The sequence below is a fragment of the Podarcis vaucheri genome (genome assembly GCF_965113315.1).
Source record: "Podarcis vaucheri genome assembly, chromosome: 13".
NCBI lineage: Eukaryota > Metazoa > Chordata > Lepidosauria > Squamata > Lacertidae > Podarcis > Podarcis vaucheri.
The window spans coordinates 18,976,551-18,993,259 of NC_138751.1; the positions used below are offsets into that span (position 1 = coordinate 18,976,551).

General features: G+C 45.3%; 2 protein-coding genes across 8 annotated transcripts in view; one reads left to right on the forward strand and one right to left on the reverse strand.

Annotated features, from left to right (window-relative positions):
• The window catches only part of KDELR1 (KDEL endoplasmic reticulum protein retention receptor 1), a 124,016-nt gene that overhangs the window by 67,722 nt on the left and 39,585 nt on the right, over positions 1–16,709 (forward strand). The window lies entirely within an intron of this gene.
• Positions 1–16,709, reverse strand: part of GRIN2D (glutamate ionotropic receptor NMDA type subunit 2D) — a 59,053-nt gene that overhangs the window by 21,474 nt on the left and 20,870 nt on the right. For all 3 annotated transcript variants that reach the window (XM_082196892.1, XM_082196891.1, XM_082196890.1), the window contains 8 exons: positions 8,834–9,255; positions 7,634–8,226; positions 5,844–5,958; positions 4,254–4,450; positions 3,626–3,779; positions 3,023–3,176; positions 1,904–2,029; positions 1,517–1,746 (listed from right to left, as the gene is read on the reverse strand). In XM_082196892.1, the coding sequence (XP_082053018.1) occupies positions 1,517–1,746; positions 1,904–2,029; positions 3,023–3,176; positions 3,626–3,779; positions 4,254–4,450; positions 5,844–5,958; positions 7,634–8,226; positions 8,834–9,232 (1,968 nt within the window). In that variant the 5' untranslated portion in view covers positions 9,233–9,255. The remainder of the gene's footprint in view (positions 1–1,516; positions 1,747–1,903; positions 2,030–3,022; positions 3,177–3,625; positions 3,780–4,253; positions 4,451–5,843; positions 5,959–7,633; positions 8,227–8,833; positions 9,256–16,709) is intronic.

Consider the following 16,709-nt stretch of genomic DNA (forward strand, 5'->3'; position numbering starts at 1 on the left):
AGGTCAGCCACCCTTTAATCTTGACCACATGCATGCATGCATGCACAGGCACACCCACATATTTCCTGTTGCAGTTGTCTTAAGGGGAGTGTGATGGATCTGGCCTGATTGTGGGTATGTGTGGCTTTTCTGAAAGTAAACATTGCCTACCAGAAGCCTATCAGCACAAGCAAGTGTAACATTTTAAAATTAAACAGCAATTAGGACTGAAGGTAAGAGCTAGAATCTGTTCTCAGTGCCACCGTTAGTTTCTAAAAATGATAAGTGTGCCATGAGTGCATCAACATGAATAGCTCTCCTGCTCTGCAGGTGGGTAATCTACAGGGCTCTGCTAGCACTTTTTCCAGAGGAAGAGCTATAGATTAGTGGCGGTGAGCTCATGCTAGATAATGTGAACTGTAATACGAATGCACAGACTTGGTATGTGGGTTTCAGCCAGATTCTTACTAAGAGCTCCCTAGGATTCAGAGGCTTTTCAGTGTCAGGTCTGGTACTTTGGAGTAGGAGACAAAGATGTGCAATTGCCTGCCTGCCTGCCTGTCTGATCTTCTGGCTTTGCCTTTGTTCTGGGCAGTTTCACCTTCACTGACATTTCCCCAACAGCACTATTGGCACCGAAAGCAAAACTTTCCAGTTGCTGAGTTTGCAGTGGTCACAGCCAGGTTGCTCCTCCCCAAGCAATTTAAAATAAACCTTGCAAAACCTGAGCTGCTCAGTCAAAAAAGAATGCCCTTGCAAGACTATGCAAGTGAAGTCAAGACAGCTGAGATCTAAGGCACTGCAAGCAGACACTGTAGGACCATGTGATTTGATGGAAATGTGTACAGTGAATAACAGAGGCTCAACTTTACTCTTTTGTGTTAAAGTGTAGCAAAGGTACACATCTTTTTTATTTTAGAGTTGTTTGGTTTTGGTTTAACATGTAGCCATGATTATACACACATCTCATGGTTTTCCTTGCTTCCCTTTCATCATTTGTCAAACACTGGGGAAGCAGTGGTGGTCACTTAATTTTTTTATATTAGTGGAAATGGGGATATGTTTAATCTGGTCTGAAGGAAAACATTGTGCCTGGCATGTTGTTTTTGGTAATGGAAAAGAAAATGAAAGGGGAAATAAAACGAGAGCTGTGGCAAAGGAATGAATGGGGAATTTTGTCTGGTAGGGATAGATATGATGGGAGGGAGGGAGTGGAACTTATTATTATCATTATCATTAATTAAAAATGTATAACACCCCCTCATCCAAAGATCACAGGGCAGTTCACAACATAAAAATACAAAATGAGAACACAAAATACATAATAAAACAAAAACAGACCAATAACGCTCCTCCAACATTTAAAAGGCTACAGAATGTTTAATCAGCCCAAGGCCTGGTTATAAAGAAACGTTTTCACCTGGCACCTAAAGATATGTAATGAAGGTGCCAGGCGAGCCTCCCTGGGAAGAGAATTCCACAAATTGGGTACTATGCCTCTGTTTCCCCCCCTCTGGGAGCCCTCCCTTCTTCTCACCTTCTGGTCGCTGAGCCCAGACACCGTGTCTACATATTCCTCCTGTATCATAAAGGCGGCCAGATTGGCGGTGTAGCTGGCAAGGAAGATGACGGCGAAGAAGGCCCAGATCAGCACCATGATCTTGCTGGTGGTGCCCCTGGGGTTCTCCACAGGCACAGAGTTGTTGAACACCAAAGCCCAGAGCAGCCAGATGGATTTCCCAATGGTGAACTTGGAGCCTCCAGTGCCTACCAGGCAGGATGGGATGGGGGAATATGAATCAGAGTTTGAACTTTGCCATAGAGGCTGGAGCGCAACAGGCTGCACATGCTTGCCGCCCTTCCTTATCTCCATAGGTACCCCAGTTTCAGACACATGCCCCTCCCTTATCCTTGGTGCACTCACGTTTACTGGCGCTGAGGCTGCGATTATAGCCTACTGGGCTGAAATATTCAAAGATGAAGACGGTCACCGCAACGACAGTCAGGCACATGACAAACATCATCACCCAGACAGCAGGGCTGTAGGGCTCTGCAGGAAGAGAAACATGGACCACGGTGGTGGTATGCCCGAGACAGCTAGGCTCTAGTGGGTGAAAGCAGGGGTTCTGAACCTTTGGCATAAAAGAGGCACCCTAAATCACGAGTAACACTTTTAAAAATGGTATAATTTAAGGCCGCCTCTTTAAATTGGCTTTTCCTGAGGAGCTGTGTGAGTTGTGGTCATGTGGAGACTCTGAGATAGTCTGTCAGAATTGATTTAAGAGTATGATGCAGATGAACCCCAAAGCAGGGGGAAAAAATGGATCTACCATTATCACCATCCTTGAGGGAATAGTGGCTTTGGGAGGGTGCTACACAAGTCCCTCCATGGCAAAAAAATAAAGCTATTACTTTGATCTGAAAGATCAAAATGTCTTCCTTGAAAACTGCACATTTGTTAATGTGAGTCAATTTGGGTGAAATTGTCTTTTCCCAGGATTTGGAAAAACCTGTCTGCTGGTACTTCCATTGTGATTCTAAGTACTGTGTTAACTGCAGTTATGTAACTCCCATTGATACATATTGGCAGCTGCCCACTTGATACCCACAAATGGGCAAGTTTTCTTTTCTTTCTCTCTCTTTCTCTGCTTATGGCTTTTCTCAGGCCATTTTCCTTCAGCCAAAGGTCATAATTTTGTATGTCCATTTTAACAATTGTTTTAAACATTTTTCTATTTTATCTATACCCCACCTTTCCAGCATAAATGGTGGGTTAAAAATGCTAAAATAAAATTGACACTAAAAAATTCAAAACTCTACCTCAGCAATAAAGCAGGTCCTTAGTGGGGCTGTTTCCCCAAGATTGGGTACACAACTACTTAGATCCAATAGATGACAGGATGGGGGAAGATTAGGACTTCTGACTTCTCTACTATAATGAACCCTGCTTTGAAACCAGACTACCTGGAAGACTCCTTCCACATCTCATGCCAACGCTCCCTCCTGCTTTTTACTTTGACCCATCCCAGGGCTGGGTATTCACCTAGGAAGGCAGAAGGTGAAACAGTTCCATTGCTACGAGACACCATCACACTGATTCCTGTCTCGACAAAGGGCACAGAAAAATCTATGACTTCAGCTCTCTCCGCATTGATGGTCAGGGATCCAATCGCCATGTCAGCTCGCTTGTAATACACCTGAGAGACACACACACAGAGAGATGGATAAAGTACAAATAGCCAGCAATCCTGGGTTTTCTGGAAAGGAAGGGGAGGGTCCAGTATTTCTGAGTAAACAGTGGTACCCACCCTGAGCCCTGGAGACAGGATGTAAAATTCTGTTTGCCTATCAGATCCAGGAATGGGCAGAGCCATATTGCCTAGGGCAACCCTCCCATAATCTTTGAAGCAGATTAACCCTACTATTTATGTCGGTGCACTATTCAATAGTCCTTTACTTCAAGGATACAATCCAAACAGCCTGCAGCAGGACTTGTGGGTCCTCTCAAGTGGAGTTGAGAGTCACACATGTGTGGGTGGGAAACCAGAATTCCTGGGTTCTTTTAAGAGGAACAAAATGCAGAGAGTCCTAAGAAGTTGTGCGTGAGCCCAGACCACCCAGTTCCTTGGGGAGGGGATGAAGTTACCTCTCCAATCATGCCGTTCCACATGCCGTTGACTATCTTGCCATGCTTGCCATTGGTGACAAGATAGAGATCGTAGGTGAAACCCAGAGTTTTAGCCAGACGCTTCAGGATGTCAATGCAAAATCCTTTGCAGCAGCTCTTTACCATTTGATGGCTGTGAACAGCACAAGGAGGGAGGGAAAGGAACTCAGCAAGTGGTTTAGGAGCACTGTGGAAGGTAAACACAGAGCCAGCATGACGTAGTGGTTATAGTGGACTAGGTCTGTAGCGGCCCAGGTTCAAATCCCCTGTCAGCCATGAAACTCACTTGCTGATTTTAGGCCATTCACTAACCTACCCACACAGCAAAGCTAAGAAAGAAAGAAAGAAAGAAAGAAAGAAAGAAAGAAAGAAAGAAAGAAAGAAAGAAAACTATGTGTGCCACTTTGAGATCCTTGGAGGAATGGGGCAATATTAATGGGTTAAGTAATAAATAAGCAAGCATGGGATTGATTGGTGCTTGGATGGGTGTCCACTGGGAGGCCTACACAAGCCACTCTGAACTTTCCTGAGGAAGAGAAAGATCTAAATGTAAAATTGATAACACTGAATTCAGCTGTGGTAAACTTGGCCAGCATCTCAGGAATACCTGTTGGTATGGTTGAGTGGGTGGCGGCAGGGAACTGAATCACGAATGCAGGTCTTTGTGGCTGGATCAATGTTGTCGACAATAACAAAGGGCCTTTCCTCCAGTGTTGCCACCATGAGGTGCTTGTTGTCATCCACAGGTTGCAGGAATTTTCTGTAGCGTGACATGCTCAGGATTCTGCGCTCCCATCTTCCCACCTGCCTCCCGGGGCATAGAGAAGAGGTTAGATACACCCCAAACCTTTCTCCAGACTCTTGCCAGCCCACCAGTGTTGGTCCCAAATTTATGCCATATTCAAGAAACTCAGTTTTGAAAGCCCCCTCCCACAACTAACATCTCCAGGATTGCACCAACTTCTGAGTCTTCACATCAGACATACTGTACATGCAAACATACATACATAATTTAATTTGTATGCCACTTCAAACCATGCTAAGGTGGCTTACAACATGAAAGAAATACAAACTCTTGTCTTAAAAATCACATCCTCCATTCACATTATTCCTCTGCTTCCTACATCCATTGAGGACATCCATGACCAGCATGGAGTCAGGATATTGGGTAGCCAATACCATATCTCACATGATCTTGCCTATATTTTGTTTATTTGATATTTATATCCCATCTTTCTCCCAAGTTGGAATACAAGGTGATAAAATACAGAGTGATAAAAACAAACTAGTTAAAATTAGTTAAAAACTAGGATATATTTTGATAGGTTAGGGAGGTGTTGCTTCACTGGGAAAATCAGTGAAGCTGGCGAGCACAAGACAGGGCTTTTTTGGTGGTGGCCCACAGCTGTGGAACTCACTTTCCAAATGGCTTACACCTTGTTCAGGCTTTTAAGGAAGCCCTCTAGACCTTTTTCTTGACTACGACCCTCAACTAAGGCTTTGATGACTTAACCAGAGCAGCTTTCTTTAGTAGCATCATGTGCCCACATAGCTATTGTTTCTGTATCATTTCTTTTGATGTTCTTACTTTGGGAGGGCATGTGTAAAATATGCAACTTATAAATACTTTTAATTAAACAAAATTAGCCAAATAGATACCTTGTGTGAGCACTCGGTGGATGGGCTTTGCTCACAGCCAAGGGCTTAGCAATTGCCAAAATGAGATTCAGGAATGAATCCACCACCCCTGCCAGATTGGTTGCCTTTCCCTGTAGGGTTTGGCTTGATATGCTTGTGTAAGAAATTTACATTACTTTGCTCCTCTGGCTGCTTTTTTGTTGGGCACTTGCGATCTCTGACTGTTTCATGGTGCCATCAGGACTGTGAGAGACTTTCTGTGGGGTGCTGGGATGTGAACGGCTGTGCCTTATAGCAGGGGCTTAAGACTCAGCACCCTCTCAGCTCTTTCTGTTTATAGCCCTTGGACAGTTCTCCAAACACACGCCATCACACTTGTCCCATAATTACCCCATGATAACAGTCCACCTTCCCCAAACATCAACCTTGCCACAATTCTACCAACTCACATGGACTCCGGATTACGACCTGTCCAAACGTTTTTTCACCCCCTCCCCTTGACTCATCAACCTTCCTCCCCAACCCAACCACCTTCCCCCCAAACCTCCCTCAAACTCACCACCTCCCAGGTTCGGTTTTTGCTGAGGGAGATCACAGCCAAGGATGGATTGATGAGGTACCCATCCTCATTAAAGGAGAAATCCTTCTCACCCCAGGTAACATTCATGAAGTACCTGCGAAGAGGCATGATGGAAGCTCTTCAGTGTCAGTCTAGAGCCCACTTTCCATATGCTGCCCCCTCATTTTGCCATCCCCCTCAAGCCTGACCCACAGGGCACTTGTCTAGTATTTCAGATGCAGCTGTGGATCAGGACTTGAAAATCGAGAAGGGAAAAGCCCTTCTGGAATCAGGCCCATTTTGAAAGGGGAGGCAGGGTATTGAGTGAGGGTGGGATGGTGTGCGAAGGTAGGTAAATATGGATGAAGTGCGGGGTGAACTGGCATTATGGGGAGATGGTAGGAAGGGATGGTATGCAATTAGTGGGAGCAGAGCCACTGAAAGAGCTGGCTGCAGGCCAGATTAAAGACATGCTGGAAGCCTATGCTATGTCAAGTTTAAAAGGCCCCATAATACTGTGTATTATTCTAACAGAAAGGACAATGAAAATAAAAGTAATAAACTTTTATATTTGCATATATAACCCGTACATAGGCAAGGTTACAACTGAAAACTAATCATCTATCTTGCAAGAAGCCTATTTGCATATGAAATTTATTTAAATGAAAACACCTTCTGCTTTCTGACATAGCAAGAGTGGTCACACACACACTGTTTAGTCCTTTCTAAATGGAAGAGCCAGACAACATGTGTTGTGTGTATTGTGCATGGGACATAAAAATTAAACCATTTATGGGGGTTTTTAAAGGCAGAGTCATTGAAATTGGGGGTTGTATTTGGAGACCCTCATAATGCGATGCCCTAAACGTGACCTTAACTGTAGATTAACCAGTGTGGTGTAATGGTTAGAGTGCTGGACTATAACCCGGAAGACGAAGGTTCAAATCCCCACTCAGCCATGAAGTTCACTGGCGACCTTGGGCCAATCCTTGGAATATAAAGATGGTATATAAATGTAATGAAATAGATATATAGCTTTTGTGTAAATCCAGCACTGGCTGGATGTTGGTGCATAGGGTGAGTGGATATATAGGGATTCATGAATCCCTGGTTCCTGCTCAGATGAAGACAGAGGCTCTTACTTGAAAGTAAGGAAGAGGTGTCCTTGCAGAACTGTTGGGTGTGCAGATGCTCACTGCATAGGGGAGGATTTCCCTTTCCCCAGTGACAGCAGTGCTGCTGGGTCTTCAGTGACCAGGCTATGCCCTCCCCATCTGACTCAGGTTTCTCTACCACTAGTGGGTTGGCTAACACTCTTCCCAGATTCAATCGTTGTGCTCCTTTTCCCAGTAAGGGACATAGGAGTCCAGCTTTCTCATCTGGAGCAGCCATATCCTGGGAGAAGTACCTGCCTCCTCCTGCCTTTGTCATCCCGCCCACCCCGGTCTCAGCCCCCTGCCATGTCACCCCCTGTTCTCTCTCTCCTCCTCATGCTCAGCCTGGCATTCCACTCCTGCGCCCAGTGGCGCATAAGGACTCATGAGAAATGGAGATAAGGAAGCAAGGTGAAAGTCAAAATGGCTGAAATGGATGTGAAGAGGAACAAGTTAGGAATGTAGGAAGCATGCTTTGAGGAACAGATTTGCAAATGAAGAAAGGAATGGGAGGGGAGGAGGGTATGGCGATAAGTCAGATCTGCTATACATCCCTTGTGGACAACAGCACTTTCTTTTGCTCTTGATTCCACCCCCCTTCCAGGCAAAATCCCCCCAGCCTCTTTCCCTGCTGACCGATGCAGGTTCTCGTTGATCTGGGTGAGATTGGGTGCCCGGCAATCATTGTTGAATTTTGGAACTGAGCCGTAGACTTGGAATAGGGCCTCTGCCCCCTTGGCAATGATGGCTACACCATTTTGAACCCTGTGGTAGAGATCATCTTTCCATCCTGCTGAAAGCACCATGAAGAGACCCTCGGGCAGTTCCTCCGGCATGTACTCAGTTCTACCAAAGTTGGCACCTGCCATGAACCAGATATACCCGGGGCCTGTGAGCTTCACTTCACGGGCTGCACGGAAGATGCTTTCTGCTTCTTCACGGGAGCAGTAGAGAAGGCAGATGCGGGCATTTATTTCCCGGAGCTGGCGTTTGAGGCGGGCCCCGTCTGGGTCATCAGTGAGATTAAGGGTCACAGTGCTGCGGCGCTCCCAACCAATGAAACTGCTGTCAGTGAGGACCTCAATGTAATCTACAAAGTCTTCATAGCCGGGAAACAGTGTCGTGATGACAGCAAATGCCGTCCAATCGTACTGTTCCAGGACCTCAAACATCACTTGCAATTGCTGTTTGGTCGAAGAACCTAATTGTAGAAAGGTTGATCCTTTCTCCTGGATTTAGGAGGGAGCAAAAGACACAAGGATGATAAGTGCTACCTATTTGCCATCCCATTATAGGTCTACTCTCTGATTTCTACCTCTCTCCTGTCATGGGAGAGCTTTCAGAATAGTTTTAGTTGGGGAATAAAGGTTGGCTTTTAGTTCCAGCAAAACATTTTCCACCTCTGTACACCATACAAATAATTTCAAAAGTGCTTGCATGCAGAAAATCATTATGCTGAAATTGTCCTCCTCTCTGAACTGCTGATGCCCATCTAACCTTGAAAAAGGGGTCATAGTATGAGCTTGTGTGACATATCTATTGTTATCTTCAGCCCTCCCAGTGTCCCTACACCAAAGCCCCTCAATTAAGTGCCTGCCTTGCACTTAATGAAAAAAAAAATCTTGATCAAAGTATCCAAAATTCTGCACTAAGATAAAGACAAGTTCTGCACTATCTGTATGCAAATTAAGCAGATTAGCATCAGTGAGTAAATGTTTGTAATAGATTCAGGTTGTATAATTTTATGAAGTGCAGAATTTAAAATAGTTATACATAATCTGGGCAGAGAAAAACACAGGATATGAGAGTGAACATAGACAGAATAAATCACTTTACCTTGGGTGTAAGAACAATGGCTGATCCTCCGTTGATGCCAATGATGGGAACAGAGGTCTGTGCTGAGATGAAGTCCAGGATCTGGGCCACAGCCTCTGTACGTGTATCATCCTCAAAAACCACACCGTGGATGTGCAGGGAGGAGAGAACGTCACAGAGCCGCACAATGAGGCTGCGCGGGTTGGTGTCATTCAGAACCACAGGGATGGGGTTGATCTCCATTGAGAAGTTGCGGAAGTCCTCAGGCGAGAACCGGGCACTCTCTTGCGTGTAGGTGGAGCCACTGAAAATGATGGGGATGTTGATGGTCCGCCGCCGCAGGTCCAAGAAGGGGCTGGCACAGGCCAGAGCCATAACAAAGAGCATCCTAGCAGCGGGGGTGCCCGGGGGCAGGCTCATCTCGCAGGGCCTCTACGTTCCCCCTGGAAGTGGTTGGGAGAGGAAGGAAAGAACAGGCAAAGGGAGGCTTAAAAAGGGAATGAGGTGATGAGCCACTTTGGTGGCAGGGCAGAGGGAGTAGCATAGAATCAAGCCTCCCTCCCCAGTTGGCCTGAAAACAAACTAAGCTGTTCCTCACCTGTGTGTAAACATGCTCACCTGTGCACAAATACACTCACACTGCTTCTTCCTGCCACCCCATGCACCTTGCTACATGAATTAGCTCAGGGTTAGGAGGAGAAGGAAAGCGAGAAGCCATTGGATTTGTAGAAGGAAACCATTCTCTCTCCTGCCTGCATATTTCCCACGTTCTCATCCCCTCAAGATCAGAGCTTGTGGAGCAACTATAGGTGAGCAAATGGCTCACCTCAGGGGGCTGCATATGGTGTCTGGGTTGCTAGTTGCTAACCCTCTGTGCTGCACTGTTTTGACAGAGCTCCTGTCAACCAGTGGGAAGGCCCATCTGCTGCTTTTTGGATGCCAATGGTTTAGGTTTTGGCAGCCAGAGCTCTGCCTGAGCTGCAGGTCATTGGAATTGATCTTTAGAGGAGAGGGCAGAACAGCATCTTTGCACAGGTATGCCTTAGAATTATCATGGTATGTGCCACAATACATGCTTCTTTCATTAGCTGTGTGAAGTTGACCAAGAAAGTTACAGGCTAGATTAAAGACACCCCGTGGTATGAAACCCTTGGAAGCCTCTGAATGGGAAGGCAGATCACCTCAAGAAAAAGTCACAACCCTAAGCAGGAGGTTACCTCTTCCATGGCAACTCCCATAAGCACCACCTACATCTTCCCTGCTTGCTATTATGGCCTCCCAACCTAAACAAGGGCTTTGAATAACAGACCATCTTCTACACATTCCTGCCTTTCAATACCTCACTTTTCTCCAGCATATTCAACACCTGCCCAATCCAGACACATCCCCTGTGACAACATAAACATATCAGCAATGCCCTTTCCTTCCATTATTACATTTACTGAGTTTTGGCAGTGCTGTGAGTTGGGAGGGTCCCACAGGTCATTGGAGAGCAACATTTTAACCCCTGGAAGAGAGATATTGGGGTTTTGAAGAGGAAGGGTTGAGGCTCTGGTGAGGGTCAAGGAAAACAAGAACGACTTGGCAAAGTCATAGGATGCACATTATCTAAGAAAACCAATGTCTTTAATCTTTTCATCCATTAATCAGTCAATGCTCTCCGCCCTCTTCATTCCACATAAGCAGGGGTGATGTTTGACCCAGGGAGAACGCTGTATGATTTGGCCAAAGAAATGACTCTTCCCAGCAGCAAGCTTTAAACTGAAAATGTAGAAGAACGGGAAGGGCCATTTTATCCAGGAAAAACATGTCAAGTTCCCCAAACACCAGCCAGTAGAACACCAGGATTTCAGCTGTTGGTTTGGCCAGATGTCACTATGCTGAGTCAGATGTCAGGAGCTCATCCTGCCCTCCATTTATCCTCCATGGGCCAATTATTAGTCAGAATAGACAAGTGAGTGAAGTGCAGAGGTGGGCACTAAATGAAACCAGTTGCAGATACAGTGGACTTAATGTGTTGGTTTCACCTCACCCAGCATCCTTAATGCATTTATTTTTCTCCACTTGCTATAATTCCATTTCTCTCTCTCTCTCTCTCTCTCTCTCTCACACACACACACACACACTCTCTTTCATTTTGGATACATCAGGTTTGCCCAATAATATGTAGACAGTCCTCCTACATATTAATAAAAACCCATTCAGATTATTATTATTTATATCCTGGCCAGCTCTAGGGCAGATTCCCAAATTATTTATCAGAGTGAGCCTGACTCCCTACCTGTCATTGGTTCCAGTAGCATCACACAAGGCAACAGGTTCATGTACGGTTGGTATGTTACCCTCATTCTGCCACTGTACCCTCAGGAGATTATTCCAACACGTGCATGGTCCTGTCCCTCTTTGCCTGTGACTGGCACTATTTCCATTTCATTTCATTTCATTTTTATTTGTCTGTCAGGCACGAGCAGCCAAATCCCACTAGCATCGGCAGTACAGATCTGCTCATTGGTTGGTGGCTATACAAATCTATACACTAGGTTCCCCCCGCACACACACACTACAAAAAATAATAATTAAAAAAATCACAATCACAGCATGCAATAAGAGAGTTCCAAATTACTCAGGGAATCAAACCAAGTTGCTGGCTGCAGGCAGAGCCTCCTCAGAGCACTTGTCAATCAGCTGGAGGGGAGATGAATTCCTGTATGGCTCTTTAATTAGACTCCTGGTTTGTCTGTTTTATGGTAGTGTTGTGGGTGTGACCCAGACCCAAAGGCTGCATAAAAAGCATGAGTTGTGATAATGATGAACTGTGTGGCCAGGAGCATCATGTGGTTCACTTCTTGCTGAAGTGGAATCCTTCCCATTGAAGGGTGTGATTGCATTTTGAATGCTCCCATCCATAATAATCTGTTGGCATGTAAAAAAAATGAGCATGTCAAGGAGAACAGCTCTATCCTATTCTTTCCCAGCATGTTTATTATTTATGTTCCAGGGGGTGAGGGAATAATATTTCCGAGGAGGGGCAGTGAGTATTCAGATATGCAATTCCCTACTTGCAGGCTGAAGTGGCACAGTCCAGTAAAAGCTGCCATATACAGTTCTGCTGCTTATATAGCTTGGCTTTTTGACCATAAGTACGATGCAAAAACTATCGAGCGGGACCTCGGTGATAAATTCTAGTGGGGTGCTCCCCATTCAAACATTCCTTATGGACGGGTGGACAATTCTTGATGCCCCAAAGGAATTGAGGTGGAGGTGGGAGGGAGAAGGGAAGGGAAGCAGATAAAGATCTATACTGTCAGCAACCAAAATAAAACCTTCCACTACCTAGTCTCCCACTATGCCTCTAAAGTGAGCAGTGAAATCCTTTGCACACTGCCCACACTTCCAGGGACTTTGGATCATTATGTGTCACCTTAGCATATTTATGTTTCCAAGCCCACATTTGCCAAAGCAATATGAATGTGGAGGGCCAGGGGGGGCATCAACATTAAACAATCACAAGGAGTGGGGGTTCTTAAATGTTTCATGCCTACAGATCCCCCCCCCCGCAACACTCCCAGCTGGTCTTACTTTCAGGCCCAGAACCCAGCTAGGATAAACTAGTGTAAAAATAGCCAGGGGTGCACTTGATGGGAAGAAAGCGGGATGCAGGCCAGGTTCAACATCCCCCTCCTTCCCCTCTGATGCTCTATCCCCACATCAGGGCCACCCAAGACATTTTGCTGCCTGAGGCAAGGGATAAGATGGTGGCCCCTTCTGCAGATAAAATCTAAGTGGACTGGCAGTTGTATCTTTACTTCAACATAGGTGTGGCAGAGCAGCATCTTCCACTGCACTGGGGGGTAGCAAGTTAGCTTAGAGCAGTGGCTCTCAAATATTTTCCCCCATGGACCACTTGAAAATTGTTGAGAGCCTTGGTGGACCACTTAATGATCTTTCTACCTGTTGTAGCAATTGTAATGTACTGTGCTGGATGCTGTATGGTTACAAAGCAAGCCTTCTAACATGTGGTTCCACCCTCAGAGAACCATCTTTTAAAAAACTAATTAAACAATTAACCACTCCATACAAACCCTTATCATAGGACAAGACATTACAAAGAAAGAGTCTTATTTTGCCTATGCTAATTTTAATTAGGGCTTACACCGCTCATTAGACCACTTTATTTGGTCTTTCAACATCAAAGCTCTCTCAGAATGCTCATTTTGAGATGTCAGAAACCTTTAAGCTGCTGCTTATTCTGTTCATCTTTTACTCTGGGCAAGGTGACGACATCCCTCCCATCTTACCAACTAACGTAGCTCACCTAAGAGGAGGCTATTGAATTAGAATCTCTCCCCCAGGACTGGCTCAAGTTTCTTTTCATATTTATTATCATTTAAACAGCATGTTTTAACTTGCTTTAAATCTTTAGTATGTTTTGTCTCAAAACAATCCCCTGAAGTAAATCATTAGCACGCTTGGCAACCTCAAGAGACCCTTCATAAGTTACAACACCCCCCCCCCATGAAGATAAAACCCGCATAGGGAAAAATGTGTATTCCAGCATGTGTGAAATGAAGCGCAAGTGTTTAAAATAAAATGATTGCGTCATATTCCAGCTAGAATGAGGTACACACTTTTTTTCTGCTTGGCAATTCTTTACATTACTTTAATTATGAGTCAAGTATTTGGGATGAGGAAGTGGAACCTTCAAGGTCAGGGAGAGAGAGGAACCTGTCTCTCTTTCTTCCCTGAAAAAAATGTGCAGATTCTTCACAGTTTAGGAGCTCTCTAAAAAAACAACAACACAGAAAACCTCTTATAGATGGATGTGAAGGTAAAATATGGTACTTAGGCTGGAGCAAAAACTACTGGAGGCAAGAAAGAGCAACAGCAAGGATGCTTTCTAAACAAACAAAAGGGGGGAAATAATAAGGGTGATTTGTTGAGAAGCAATGCAGTGCACAGTGGTGTTTTGCTTGTCATACCCATTCTGAGACATAAACTTGCTGCATAGGATAATAAGAGGCAGTAAAGACCTGTTCTCTAACATTTGTATTGAGACAATTGGAACAACATGACCAGATACAATTGTAGTTAAGTCCCTGGAGGCTGTATGTTTTGCTCTTTTTTGAAGAGTTGAATGGTCAAGAAGATTGTCCATAATGTCCACATTAAAAGGTGGACTCTAGTCCATGAAAACTTATGCTGTAATAAATCTTTCGGTCTTTTAAGGTGCCATAAAACCTTAGCTGTTTTTTGCTGCGACAGACCAACACAGATATCCTTCTGGAAATCATTACTGTACGTTGAAAAGTGGCAGCCAGATCCCCTCCTCACTTTCAAAAGTTACCTTGTTTCCCAAAGCAGACTGCGACAAGGATGCCAATGGGACACCTCACCAAGTTGCAGTGAGGATCAAAGAGATGGACAGATAACTGCAAAACCCTTCACACATACTACGTGCTATGGGGATTATAGTTTATAATAATATGGCCACCACATGCCACATTTAGGAAAATCCTATGCCAAGTATGTTAATTATGTGCCGCTCTAATATGCAAATTAGATATGGCCCTCTGGCTCATGATATTATTTTGATGCAGTCCGCAGTGTTGAACAAGTTTCTGGCTCCTGGTCTATTGCCACCTGGCAAATTCGCTGGTCACAGTAGGGAGAAAAACCAACAGGCTAAAGCCCCACTGAGGACAGCAGCGCCAATAGATATTTCCCTGCAGTAAAATAGGCAAAATTGCATCAGACTCTTGCCAAATCCAGGCATTTTGCATTCAGAAGGTTAACCAGGGAGGTTTTGTCCAAGCTTATCTGAAAACGGATCTCAATCTGCTTTGGTGTCCATGCCTAGAATGCTGGATCTGTCAGATATTTTCTTTTATTGAGATTTGTACTAGAATGCTGCCTCTCCTGCCATTTGTGCTCCAAAGCAACTGCTTCGTGCTGCTTTGTGGTAAGGCCAGCCCTTGGTATGGTTGATTTCCCCAAGTCCATAATAAGGGACTACAAACCTGAAACAGGAAATGCAAAGTGAATTACCATTTGATCTCAGACCAGAATCCCCTCTGGCCAGACTATCTCGTCACTGTGACCCAAAGGATAATAGGAAGGCCTGGTGTTCTGCAAGTGAACCACCTTTCAGGTGATGGCCTCAGTGGCTGTAGGCTTCTGGCTGTGCAGTTTGGAGAAGCACCGGGAATGGCTCCTGAGACCCATGTGAGCTCTTCCCACTCAGTGAATATAAAGCCAAGATTGGATTCTACTAGTCCTCCTTCCCCTTAATGATACGATTGCCCCATGGGAAGTTGCCATAATCTATACCCCAAAAATCTATAACATATGTCCTCATACTTCCCATGCTACCTGCTGTCCTGATTCCTTCCTGACTAATCTTTCACAAGCAATAGTAAAAGCTGAAAGCCTTGTTATTGCTTCATTCACTTGGCAGATCAAGGAAGTTGTCAGTTACCCTGGCAGATGATGTTATTCCTCCTGCTCTTGGAGGGGTGTGTGTGTGGAGTCTGGCAGATGATGTTATTGTTCCTGCTTTCAAAAAAGGCTCTGTTTTCCTCCCACTCCTGTTTCACTACACCACTGCCTGGACCTCTCCAGCCACCTTAATGCCACTTTCCCCACCTTGTCCCCTGCCTGCCCTTGCCTGCTTTTGTGGTTGACAGTTCCAGTCTGGATCTCTCATACATTCCAGAGTGCCCACTATTGGTTTATGTTAACGTGTGTCACATTGGCTCAAGGCTCCCACCACCACCAACCACCCTGGAGTGTATAGTCAGCTGGTCCTTAGTGGCTGCTGCTATGACTTATCCTCCTAAATTGGCCTTCATGCCCAGAAGCATCCTCTGACCTGAGTATCCCAAGCACCACTAGGTAAACCATCAAAGTCCTCCCTCACACTCCTCATTGAGCTGAATAGGCACCTGCTCCCCAAACCTGGTCATTGCCCCTTTAAAATGGCTACCGGTCATGATGGCTATATGCTGCTTCCAGAATTGGTGGCAGAAGGCCTCTGATTATTAGTCACTAGGGAACAGCAGCAGGAGTGCTGTTGGTCTTACTTCCTGCTTGTGGGCTTCTCATAGGCTTCTGCTTGGCCTTTAGGGGAAACAGAATGCTGGACTTAGATGGGCCTTTGCACTGATTCAGCAGGGTTCCTCTTACTTCCTGTATCACAAGGACTGAGCATCCCATATTTTCCCTGATCAGGGCACTAATCTTCTCCAAAGCACAGATAATAGACTGATCCTGAATGGAACACACCATGTGGTTCTCTGCTTCATCTATCTGGGATCTGAAGAGGCATTTCTTGGCACCAGTGGTTGGGTCTCAAGGTCTACACATCCATACATGCCTCATTGTTGTTCACCACCTCATGCTTCTTTTTTGTATCGACTGCATTCCTGGACTTAAACAGGACCTGGAAATCAGACTCTGAACATGCCTGATTGCCCTAAACTCAATAGAGATGGGTTTTCCAACTGTGGCTTGTCACCAGCCTACTGGTAGAGGTTGCCCTGTACAGGTAACCTGCTTGAGGTTAGTTTAGAGGTCTGACTTCCTTGCTACCAGTGCACAGATCTCCATCCCAACATGCTCCTCCCATAGCCCTGTTTGTAATCCTGGCAATAGCATGGTGATCATCAATTGGCTCCCTAGGGCGAGCTGATTGAAGGGGGGCATATAGCAGCTGCTGAACTGGGCAGAAATGTGGGGATAATTCCTACCAGGTGTTTGCTGAGAAGGGAACATTACACAAATCCCTGGCACAGAGCTTGCTTGTCATCCCCATCTCCTCTGGGCTCTGATCTACCTGAGAAGCTGTGATACCAGCAGGAGAACCAAATGGTGCCAAGGCAGGAAGTACCAGGATATAGAG